This window comes from Equus asinus, chromosome 20 (genome assembly GCF_041296235.1).
Source record: "Equus asinus isolate D_3611 breed Donkey chromosome 20, EquAss-T2T_v2, whole genome shotgun sequence".
In the NCBI taxonomy this organism is placed as follows: Eukaryota; Metazoa; Chordata; class Mammalia; order Perissodactyla; family Equidae; genus Equus; species Equus asinus.
The window spans coordinates 34585705-34598620 of NC_091809.1; the positions used below are offsets into that span (position 1 = coordinate 34585705).

General features: G+C 34.9%; 1 protein-coding gene across 4 annotated transcripts in view; it reads left to right on the plus strand.

The window, feature by feature from the left end:
* ARHGAP32 (Rho GTPase activating protein 32) overlaps positions 1 to 12916 on the plus strand; it is a 319072-nt gene that overhangs the window by 215847 nt on the left and 90309 nt on the right. For all 4 annotated transcript variants that reach the window (XM_070489929.1, XM_044751953.2, XM_014864063.3 and 1 more), the window contains 4 exons: positions 975 to 1112; positions 3411 to 3503; positions 4349 to 4471; positions 6018 to 6095. In XM_070489929.1, coding sequence (XP_070346030.1) covers positions 975 to 1112; positions 3411 to 3503; positions 4349 to 4471; positions 6018 to 6095 — 432 coding nt within the window. The remainder of the gene's footprint in view (positions 1 to 974; positions 1113 to 3410; positions 3504 to 4348; positions 4472 to 6017; positions 6096 to 12916) is intronic.

Genomic DNA, 12916 nt, shown 5'->3' on the forward strand with positions numbered 1-12916 from the left:
GGAGGGAGCAGGGGAGGAGATCAGTGGCAAAGAGTGGTAGCAGTATTCCAGGTAAGAAATGATGTCGGGGGGCCAACCCAGTGGCACAGCAGTTAAGTTCACACATTCTGCTTTGGTGGCCCAGGGTTTGCCAGTTCAGATCCTGGGTGCGGACCTATGCACCGCTTGTCAAGCCATGCTGTGGCAGGCATCCTATATATAAAGTAGAGGAAGATGGGCACAGCTGTTAGCTCAGGGCCAGTCTTCCTCAGCAAAAAGAGGAGGATTGGCACAGATGTTAGCTCAGGGCTAATCTTCCTAAAAAAAAGAAATGATGTCAGTCCTTACTAAAGCTCAGGCTATAGGAAGTGATAGACTTAAGAGAAAATTAGAAGGCAGTATGTAAGAAGTATGTAAGAAGTATGTCTGTGAATGGATTTTCATTTTTAATGAGCTTGTAGATTGGTCAAGGAAAGGAAGAAAGCCTGAGAAGTGGGAGAGAGATGAATTCTACATGATACATGCATATTGAATCTTTATAGATGAAGACTTCAGTAGTTTGGATTGTCAGTATATTTCTAGTCTCAGTCACAGAAAATGTTTGTGATAACTAATCAATAACCTGATGTTATTTTTCTTTAATTTTTGGTAATATTCTCCCACCCAAATTATTTTATGGTTCTTTCTGTGGGTTTAAGGTCACATGCTGTCTTACCATCTAGCAGTTTTTGTTTTCAAAGAGAGCCAGTGGACTCTGACCAGCGGTAGGAAAAGAGTTAGTGGAGAGTTCTATCTTATGTTCCGTTATTGACCTTTTGATGTGCTATAACTTAGTAGACTTTTTTGGAGTTTAACTGTTTACTATCAAGTTAATAGAAGCTTTTCCCTAGAAAATATAAACTCTCATGAATAGAATACCATTATAGAATAAGGCCTGATTCATAAGCATTTCCTAATAGAGATGAATCATAGGAATCTTGTTTTCTTACCCATAGGGCAAAAGTTGGATTGTTAAAAGAAGCTATGAAGATTTTCGGGTACTTGATAAACATCTTCATCTATGTATTTATGACCGACGATTCTCCCAGCTTGCAGAGCTTCCCCGTTCTGATGTCCTGAAGGACAGTCCAGAGGTAAGCATTTAATATTTTTCAGAAATAATCACTATATATAAATTGGCTGAAATTTTTGGCTGGATACTAAATAAAAGCTTATATTGAACACTCAGGATGATTCCTGGGATTATTATTTCATAACTAAAAAATTAGTAATACTGTGTAGAATGTTTGGAATTAAAGTAGATTGAGTATATAATTTTGTAAGAAGAACTCGTATAATTTATAAATGGGCAATATATATGAGCAGACCATTCCTCAAAGAGAATATAAAATATGCAAGCAAAAATATGGAAAACCACTGATGTCAGTAGTAATCAAAGAAATGCGTGTTAAAACAATGCTGTTTGCTTAGTTTATGATGGCAGGCTGTGTCAATGCACATACCTCCACTCCTGCCAAAAATGTCTGCTAAAAATATAAAAGATTTTAAGAAATTTTAAAAGGTAAGAGATTCTTTATAACATCCGAAAATAAAAAGAACCACTGGGGAATCAAAAATCATGAGAAATCTTTGAAAGGAGATAGGATAAGATTTATGGGGGTGATTGAAAATACAGTATAAAAAACACGTGTAAGAGGACTGCAAAAGATAGATAAACTGGCAATCTCAAATGTAAAAACTAAATAAACAAGTGGCTGGCCCCATGGTGTAGTGGTTAAGTTTTGTGCGCTTCGCTTCAGCAGCCTGGAAGTGCAGGTTTGGATCCTGGGCACAGACCTACATGCTGTGGTGGCGACCTACATATAAAGTGGAGGAAGACTGGCACAGATGTTAGCTCAGGGCTAATCTTCCTCACCAAAAACAACAACAACAAGAAGAACAACAACAACAAAAAGCTGAATAAACAAAATAACTGAGAAGAGCAAGCAGGGGGCTTTCAGAAGCATGATCGCTATTGTCAGAGAGAAAGTGAAGCAGTCACATTCATGGAATGAGAGCAGATTTTTATAAAAATAAATAGAGATCTGAGCAATGAACAAATGATCATTTAAATTAATTTTAATAATGGGAAACCTGAATAGATGGACTATATACAAAATAGACACAGATAAAGAGACAGTAGTAAGCTGGAAGAGCAAGCTTTATAAGAATACAGCCCCCAAAGGGATAACAGGTTAAAATGTTGTTAGGGAACAGTTGAGTATCACAGAGAATAGATCCAGAAATTCCTTCTTCCCTCTCATAGGAGTTATAGGATAGAGAGTTGATGGAAATAACTAAAAGTTAATATAAGAAAATTCCTTAAAGCTAAAGAAAGGCATGTTTTCAGATTAAATGGACCCTTTAAGTGCTAAATATAATGAATAAAAAGACACATCTAGAAAGATTGTAGTAAAATTTGAAAATGCTGAAATAGAAAGAAGACCCAAAAAGCTTCCAGAGAGCAAAAAACAGATTTCTCAAATGAGCAAGAATTGTAATGGCCTTAGACTCCCTGGCAGCCACAATGGATGCTTGAAAACAGTGCAAAATATCTTCCAAGTCTTGAGGGGAAGCCATTTCAAATCTGTAATTAATTCCAAGGCAATTAAGTAGGTGTGGCAAAGTAGAGACATCATCAGTCACGCAAGCACTGACAGTGCAGCAGGGTCTCAGGAATGTCTTAAACCACAGATTCTTACAGATTCTTTTGTATCATAGAAAATCTAGATGTCTCTCTGTCTCCCTTTCCCATCTCTGCCTATCCATTACATTTCTCTTTCTCATATTGTCTCAGAACATGGCCACCACCAACAGGTCCCAGGTTTTTATCTCTTTTTAAGACAGCAGCCAGTTTGAGCTGAAATTTTGTATCACAATTCCTAATTCCTGCAGTAACCTTTGTTAGGCCAGTCACTGTTTGGTCCCATTCCTGGATCAATGATGTAGGATCATGTATGAGCAGGGCTGTCCTGCCACAGCTGAGTGCATGGAAGGTTGTAGCAGGTCTTGGAGAAGGAGTTTCAGAAAAGCAAGGGGAAGCTGGGCAGAAAAGCCAAGTATGTCTCTGCTATAATTATCTTTTTTACATGTTTAGTGCAGAAGTAGAAAGGGAAAGCAGTAAAATTAGAAGCTATAAAATAGTATAACCCCTGATGATGAGAGGCTAAAAGTTAAAGTTCTGCACAAGACAGGGAATTACTATGTAAGTGCCCATAGTTGCAGTTTGTGGAACTGCTAAGCCTCTGTGAAGAATCCTTTTATAACTATTAAAATGCCAACAAATCTGCAGGGTTTTTTTTGCCAGAGAAAACCAATTTACACCAGTTCCTCTGACAGAGTGTAGTATCTTTACTGTGCGTTACCACTGAATTCTTTCTCTTTAACTCTAGTCGGTCACTCAGATGCTTATGGCTTACCTGTCCCGCCTTTCAGCTATTGCTGGCAACAAGATCAATTGTGGACCTGCCCTTACTTGGATGGAGGTATTATCTAATTCACCTCTTATTAAAGTTTATTTTTAAATTTTCTGCTTAAGACTTTAATAGTGATTTAATTTTGATAGCTATTGAGTTTCAGGAATCGAAGAAATGGAGTTTGTTCTCATCTTCTGGAAGGATAGATATGTGATACGTTAAACATTTTTCATCTCAAATATATCTTCCTTTGATAATCCAGGAAACTGCTTTTACTTTATTTTATGAATGATGGTGACATCTGTAATTTTGATGTTTAATGTATTAAGGTATACATTTAGCAAGGTGTTGACTTAGTAATTGAAAATATTTTTCAGGTATTGATGATCAAGAGACAATTGACCTTTTAAAGGGTCTGATTTAAGAATAAATCTTGAGTGATACAGTATTCAGTAAATGTGTTAGGTATTTCTCCTTAATTTGCATGTGTAGAGTTATATTACTCTATTCTCCCAGTGGAAATTGGGAAGAGAGAGTGGAAAGGACAAAGAATATAGAATGTAGAGCTAGGCCAACTTGCACTGAGATCTTGACTCTTTCATTATTGGCTGTGTGATCTTGGACAAATTATTTAATCTGTCATCAATTACATAGCCTCTTTTAGCTTTAGCATCTTCATCTTTAAATGATAATAACTATCTTTTAGAGTTATGAAAATTAAATTATAGCATATACGTTATATGCACAGCACAATGACTGTCATATATTAAGTACTGAATAAATGGTAGGTTGTGTTTTTGTAAAGATTCTTTGGGTTATAGTTTCTCTAAATCAGATTATATTATAGATAGTCAAAGAAACTTTTGCAAGTCCCATGTCTTTAGCCATCTCATAGTATGTTTTCTTTGTTACAGATTGATAATAAGGGAAATCACCTTCTAGTTCATGAGGAATCATCCATTAACACTCCTGCGGTCGGTGCTGCTCATGTTATCAAGAGGTACACTGCTCGGGCCCCTGATGAATTGACCTTAGAGGTAAATGACTAAATATGCTATGTGTAAACACAGTCCCTGCTACCTTTCCAACCTCATCTTTAATTTTTTTAAATCATTTCCTTAATTAAAAGCACTGGGTTTTTCCATACCCCATTATTTTTCAGCCTTAGAATGCCATCTATTTTTATTTAAATGACTGTACTCATCCTTGAAAACTCAGCTTAAATGTCTCCCGTTTCTTCTGGGGCGTCATCCTTGATCGTCTTCCCCCTCCTCCAGGCAGATGTATACCATAAAAAACCCTGGACTGATGTCATTCTGAACTGTTCTCATGGCATATCTTTGTCATATCACTTATTACATTCAATTATAATTGTTTTCCTGTTTGTGAGCTTTTTTGTAAGTCAGGGCTCAGTCTTCTGTCATTGTGTTTTTAGTACCTGAAAATGATACCCAGTGATGCTTTCTTCCTGTTGTGTGTTCAAAGATTGAGTTAAAAATGAAAAGTGAAATGAACATTTCTTGCTATCTAATGTTAAAGTAGGGGAATTATTTCTTCCTTTAATATTGGCTAATGACCGACAAATAAAAATACTGACAGTAATTCAATTTAAGAAAAACAATATCAATTTTTACTGTATAGTATTTGAACTATTCTCAAACTAAATTTTTAGGTTCTACACACAAAAGAATGTAGCTCTTGAAAGATGCCATGTCTGTTAGCAAACATAGCTTTGTGAAGATGATTCTTTTGTGACTTGAAAAATTAGTTGTGAATATACAAAGAAAAATTCTTAAAGCAATATTGTGTACATTACTGACATTGCTCTGAAATACTTAGCTGTGTTTTACCACAGGGATCATCACTTACTTTGATTAAAGAATATAACTTCCATTAAATATATTACTAAAAACTATTGTGATTTTTATATGTGTGGTTTTGTAAAAGTTTGTGTAAACTTCTCTCTTTTAGAGTGAAGAAAAGTAAGCTATTTAGTGGAAATGTTATATTGTACCATCTATTGAAAGAAGTATAGTTGTCATCAAATTTTACATTTTCTAAGAATAACCCAGCAACGGTAGACATCTTAGGCCTTTCCTATATGACTAAATAAGGTATGTCAAGTGCTCAACACAGTGCCTGGCGCAGGGTAAGTGCCCACTAAGTGTGGGATGAATAGAAGCTGTTGCTGTTCTAAATATGAGTATTTAAAACTGTCTTTTATAAGTGAATCTGATCACTTTTAGTAACAGCAGTCACAGTGTTCTAACAGAAGCAACGGTGATGGTATGATGCCCAGCATTCACCAATCTTACGCTCGCTATAAACCCGGCTTCCTGAAGTCACTCCACGTGTTAGTTGCATCAGTCTTTGTGCTGCTCAACTGTTGTAGACCTCTCCTTAACAAGTGGTTAAGATTGTTAAATTCTTTACGGAAGGAAGTGTTATGTCTTCCCAGAAATAATTAGCCAGAGAATAAGATAGTATTTACTTTTTTGTTATAGTTCAGATTTATATTCTAGACAGTAAAAATTGGTTTAAAATTTGGCTAAAAACGTTTCACTTAACATTTTTTTCTCCTAGGTGGGAGACATTGTTTCTGTTATTGACATGCCCCCCAAAGTGTTGAGCACATGGTGGAGAGGCAAGCACGGATTTCAGGTAGGCCACAGGGAAGGAGGTGAGAAAAGTGCAAAGAACAGTTTTGCTTTATTCCTCAGGAATATCTCTGTCTACAGCATGTACTGGCAATAGACTTTGTCATCAGAAATTTTGTCTGCAGTGATAGAAAAACGTAGATAATATTATACTTCGATTTCCTTTTCTAGTTACTACTGTGGTGGTTTTTATCTTCTTCTCTAAACAGTGACATAGCCAAAGTATGAGGAGAATCGCAGGCCTGATGACCACTTTTAGATTATGAGGCCTGGAATTCTGCTTTGTTTTGAATACTGATGTAAAAATCGTGATTCACATATGTTTTCTCTCTAGAATTGTCAGTTTGATCAGCATTTTTCTTTAAAAATGTGTTGTAACTGTTAATGTAAACAGTGTATTAATTCCAGAACAACAACAGAATCTAAAGTCTCAGTTCTTTTTCCAGATATGGCTGAATAATTTGAGACCTGGTAGTGGCATTTTTTAGATAGTGCTTCTGATTTCCATAGGATAGATAGCTTTTCTTTTATCTTTTCAAACTATCAAAAGAAGAGCATCTGAAAATGAAAATGCCTTTAAATTGTGTCCTTAATATATAACCTGTGGTTTTTTGTGGTCTGTTTATGAAAATGGTCTTAAAATGTTATATAAGTAAAATGCTCATGCTATATAGTTAGAAATATTAATAACTATCATATAAATATCTTGAGCTTTTAACTACATATTAAGCTAAAAACTAATTATTAGGTTTTTATGAAATGTATTTTATTTGAAAAAAAAAATCATGCAGTTTACATCAGTATGCATGGTGGTTAAGAGCATGGGCTCTGGTGCCAGGTTGCCTGGGTTGTAGAACTGTGTTATGAGCAAGTTATTTCACTTCTTTGTGCCTCAGTTTCCCCTATTGTAAAATGAGAATTGTAGGTCTATTCTTTACCTCATAAGATTATCATGAACATTAAGTGTATGAGGATAAAATATATACTTAGACTATGCCTGATGCATATTTTTCAAACAGTAAATGTTGATTTTTATATTTCAATAATTATTTTTATTTAACAAATTTAATTTGATCTATTCCTTTATTTATTATAAAAGTATCTACAGCAATTTAACTTGATGATTAAAAGCAGAAAAGTCACATCCACATTACCCCACAAATCTTCTTTTTGTAAAGCTGGGGGTCTTCCTTTGTCTGTGCTCTGATTTTCTTAATTGCTATCAATAATTGGTGCTTTGATTAAATATAAAAGTAAATAGAAGACTGAGGTTATCTTTTTTCCTCTTAAGGGGTCTGTTCTCCGTGTTCATGGAAATGAGCTATAAACTTTAGAGCCTGAAAGATCATCAGAAATAAATGTGGCTTTAAAATGACAGTTATTTTTTGGTTTTCATACTACCTTTCTTAGCATCTTAGACAAGTCACTTTCTTCCGTCGCACTTTAGTTTCTTAATTGGAGAGTTCCACCTAAAATCCCTCTAGTCCTTCTCAACTTTTTATTTATTTATTTATTGAGGTCATATTGGTTTATAACATTGTATAAATTTCAGGTGCACATCATTATATTTCGACTTCTGTATATACGTTGTGTTCCCCACCAGCAGTCTAATTGCCATTTGTCACCATACAAATGTCTGCCTTTCACTCTGCCCCAACCCCCTTCTCATCTGGGAAGCACCAGTCTGTTCTTTGCATCTGTTTGTTGCTGTTGTTTTATCTTCCACATATGAGTGAAATCATATGGAATTTGTCTTTCTCCATCTGACTTATTTTGTTGAGCATAATACCCTCCAGGAACATCCATGTTGTTGCAAACGGCAAGATTTCATCTTTTTTTATGGTTGCTTAGTAGTCCACTCTGTGTGTGTGTTTGTGAAATGTTCTTTATCCATTCATCTTTCAGTGGGGAATTTAGGTTGTTACCAAGTCTTGGCTGTTGTGAATAATGCTGCAGTGAACATAGGGGTACATGTATCTTTTTGAATTAGTATTTTCATGTTCTTTGGATAAATACTCAAAAGTGAAATATCTGGATCATATGGTAGTTCTGTTTTTAATTTTTTGAGGAATCTCCATACTGTTTTCAGTAGATGCTGTATCAATCTGTGTTCCCACCAGCAGTGTATGAGGGTTCTCTTTTCTCCACATCCTCTCCAACTCTTGTTATTTCTTGTCTTTTTGGTAATAGCCATTTTGATAGGCATGAGCTGATTGATATCTCCTGGTGGTTTTGATTTGCATTTCCCTTATAATTTGTGATGTTGAACATCTTTTCATATGCATGTTGGCTATCTGTATGTCTTCTTTGGAACAATGTCTGTTCAGATCCTCTGCCCATTTTTTGATCAGATTGTTTTTTTTTTTTTTTGTTTGGGTGTATGAGTTCTTTATATGTTTTGGCTATTAAACTCTTATCAGATATATGATTTGCAAATATCTTGTCTCAGTTGTTAGGTTGTGTCTTTGTTTTGTTGATGATTTTCTTTGCTGTGCATGAGCTTCTTAGTTTGATATAGTCTCATTTGTTTATTTTTTCTTTTGTTTCCCTTGCCTGAGGAAACATGCTATTCAAAAAGATCCTGCTAAGACTGATGTCAAAGAGTATACTGCCTGTATTTTCTACTAGGAATTTTATGATTCAGGTCTTATAGTCAAGTCTTTAATCCATTTTGCATTAATTTTTGTGTATGGTATAAGATAATGGTCTACTTTCATTTTGCATTTGGCTATCCGGTTTTCCAAACACCATTTACTGAGGAGATTTTCCTTTCTCCATTGTATTTTCCTTACTCCTTTGTCCAAAATTAGCTGTCCATGAATGTGTAGATTTATTTCTGGGCTTTCAGTTCTGTTCCATTGATCTGTATGTCTGTTTTTCTGCCAGTATCATGCTGCTTTGATTACTACAGCTTTGTAGAATACTTTGAAATCAGGGAGTGTGATTCCTCCAGCTTTGTTCTTTTTTCTCAGGATTGCTTTGGCTATTTGGGGACTTGTGTTGCTCCATATAAATTTTAGGATTCTTTTTTTCTATTTTCGTGGAAAATGTTGTTGGGTCATTGACAGTGATTGCATTGAATCTGTAGATTGCTTTAAGTAGTATGGACATTTTGACTATGCTAATTCTTCCAATCCATGAGCACAGAATATCTTACCGTTTTTTTGTGTCTGCTTCAATTTCTTTCAACAATGTTTTATCATTTTTAGTGTACAGATCTTTCACTTTCTTGATTAAATTTATTACTAGGCATTTTATTCTTTTCCTTGTGATTCTAAATAGGATTGTGTTTTGTTTTGTTTTGTTTTTTTGAGGCAGCTTAGCCCTGAGCTAACGTCTGCCACCAGTCCTTCTCTACTTTATATGTGGGACACCTGCCACAGCATGGCTTGACAAGTGGTGCATAAGTCCGCACCCGGGATCTGAACTGGTGAACCCCAGGCTGCCAAAGCAGAACATGTGAACTTAACCACTGCACCACTGGGCCAGCCCAGGATTGTGTTTTTGATATCTCTTTCTGCTATTTTGTTGTTAATGCATAGAAACACAACTGATTTGTATATGTTGATTTTGTACCCTGCAACTTTACTGTATTGGTTTACTATTTCTAATAGTTTCTTGGTGGATTCTTTAGGGTTTTCTATATATAAAATCGTGTCATCTGCAAATTTTACTTCTTCCTTTCCAACTTGGTTACCTTCTACTTCATTTTCTTGCTTAATTGCTCTGGCTAAAACTTCCAATACTGTGTTGAATAGGAGTGGCAAAAGTGGGCATCCTTGTCTTCTTCCTGTTCTTAGAGGGATAGCTTTCAGTTTTTCACCATTGAATATGATGTTAGCTGTGGTTTTGTCATATATGGCCTTTGTTATGTTGAAGTACACTCCTTCTATACCTATTTTATTCAGAGTTTTTATCATAAATGGATGCTGAATCTTGAATACTTTCTCTGCGTCAGTTGAATTGATCATGTGACTTTTAGTCTTCATTTTGTTTATGTGGTGTATCACATTGATTTGCAGATGTTGAAGCATCCTTGCATTCCTGGAATAATTCACACTTGATTGAGGTGTATGATCCATAATATATTGTTGTATTTGATTTGCTGATGTTTTGTTGATGATTTTTCCATCTATGTTATCAGTGATATTGGCCTTTAATTTTCTTTTTTTTGTTGTCTTTGTTTGGTTTTGGTATCAGAGTAATGTTAGTCTTGTAAAATGAGTTAGGAAGAGTCCCCTCCTCTTCAGTGTTTTGGAAGAATTTCAGAAGGATAGGTGTTAAATCTCTTTAAATGTTTGGTAGAAATCACTAAGGGAGCTGTCTGGTCCTCGCCTTTTGTTTTTTGGGAGGTTTTTGATTACTACTTCAGTCTCTTTACTAGTGATCAGTCTATTCAGATTCTCTATTTCTTCTTGATTCAGTTTTGGAGAGTTGTATAATTCTAGGAATCTATCTATTTCTTCTAGATTATTCAATTTGTTGACGTATAGCTTTTCATAGTATTCTCTTAGAACCCTTTGTATTTCTGTGGTATCCATTGTAATTTCTCCTCTTTTATTTCTGGTTTTATTTATTTTAGTTGTCTCTATTTTTTTCTTGGTGAGTCAAGCTAAAGGTTTGTCAATTTTGTTTATCTTTTCACAGAACCAGCTTTTAGTTTCATTGATCTTTTCTATTGTCTTTTTACTATCTATTTAATTTCTTTCTGCTCTGATTTCTATTATTTCCTTCCTTCTACTGAGTTTTGGTTGCATTTGTTCTTCTTTTTCCAGTTCCTTTTGGTGTAATGTTAGATTGTTTATTTGAGATCTTTCTTGTTTTGGGGGTAGGCCTGTATTGCTATAAACTTCCCTCTTCAGCACCATTTTTACTGCATCCCATAGATTTTGGTATGTCTTATTTTCATTTTCATTTGTCTCCAGGTATTTTTTTTTCTCTCCTTTGATTTCTTATTGGCACAGTAGTTGTCTGGTAGCATTTTGTTTAATCTCCACACATTTGTGACTTTTTGAGTTTTCTTCTTGTAGTTGATTTCCAGTTTCATACCATTGTGGTTGGAAGAGACTCTTGATATTATTTCAGTCTTCTTAAATTTATTGAGACCTATTTTGTGGCCTAACACGTGGTCTGTCTTGGAGAGTGTTCCATGTGTGTTTGAAAAGGAGGAGTATACTGCTAATTTTGAATGATATGGTCTGTGTATATATATATATATTAAATCCATCTGGTCTAATGTGTTGTTTAAGGTCAGTGTTTCCTTATTGATCTTCTGTCTGGATGATCTATCCATTGATGTAAGTGGGGTGTTAAGGTCTCCTACCAGTATTGTGTTACTGTCAATTTCTCCTCTTATGTCTGTTGAAACTTGCTTTATGTATTTAGGTGCATAGGTAGTATTTGAGTACATAGATGTTTATAAGTGTTAAATCCTTTTGTTGAATTATTCCCTTTGTCATTAGATAATGCTCTTCTTTGCCTTTGTTACATCTTTGTTTTAAAGTCTGTTTTGTCTGATATAAGTATTGTTACCTCAGCTTTTTTTTCATTTCCATTTGCATGGAATATCTTTTTCTGTCCCTTCACTTTCAGTTAGTGAGTGTCTTTAGGTCTGACGTTTGTCTCTTGTATACAACATAGATGGCTCTTGGTTTTTATCCATTTAGCCACCCTGTGTCTTTTGTTAGGAGCATTGAATCCATGTACTTTTAAAGTAATTATTGATAAGTATGTACTTATTGCTATTTGTTACGTTTTTCTGGATGTTTTCGTAGTTCTGCTCTATTTCTTTCTTTTTCTCTTGTTCTCTGACCTTGTGATCTGATGACAATTTGTGTATCTCTTAACATCATATTGTAGATATAGATGATTTTAGTAATTTTGTCTTTTTACTTTTATACTAACTTTATAGATGGTTGATCCACTACTTTTACTATATATTTACCTTTACCAGTGATATTTGTTTTTGATAATTTTATTATTTCTATTAGTGTCCTTTTGTACTTAAAGAAGTTCTTTGAAAATTTCTTGTAACATCTGTTCGGTATTGATGAATTCCTTTAGTTTTATCTTGTCTGGAAAACTCTTTATCTCTCCTTCCATTCTGAATGGTAAGTTTGCCAAGTAGAGTGTTCTTGGTTGTAGATTTTTTTCTTTTCAGCACTTTTAAGTATATCATGCCTCTCCCTTCAAGCCTGTAAGTCATCAGCTGAGAGCCTTACAGGGTTTCCCTTGTTGCTTTTCTCTTGAAGCTTTTAAAATTCTCTCTTTATCTTTATTTCTTGACATTTTAGCTGTAATGTGTCTTGGTGTGGGCCTCTTTGGGTTCATTTTGTTTGGTACTCTTTATGCCTCCTGTACCTGGGTGTTTATTTCCTTCCCCAGGTTAGGGAAGTTTTCAGCTATTATTTCTTCAAATAAATTCTCTGCCCCTTTGTCTCTTGTTTTCCTTTTGGGACACCTATAATGTCAATATAGTATGCTTGATGTTTTCTCAGAGGTCCCTTAAATTGTCCCCATTTTCCACTCAGTTTGGGTGATTTTTCTCTACTCTGTCGTTTGGGTCGCTGATCCATTCTTCTGTGTCATCTGCTCTGCTGTTGATTCCCTCTAGTGAATCTTTTCATTTCAGTTGTTAGATTCTTCAGCTCTTATTGATTCTTTTTTATATTTTCTAGTTCTTTGTTGAAGTTCTCACTGTGTTAATCAGTTCTTGTCCCGAGTTCAGTGAGCATTCTTATGACTGTTACTTTGTATTCTTGATTAGTTAGATTGTTTATCTCTGTTTGATTCAGTTCTTTTTCTGGGGATTTGTCCTGTTCTTTT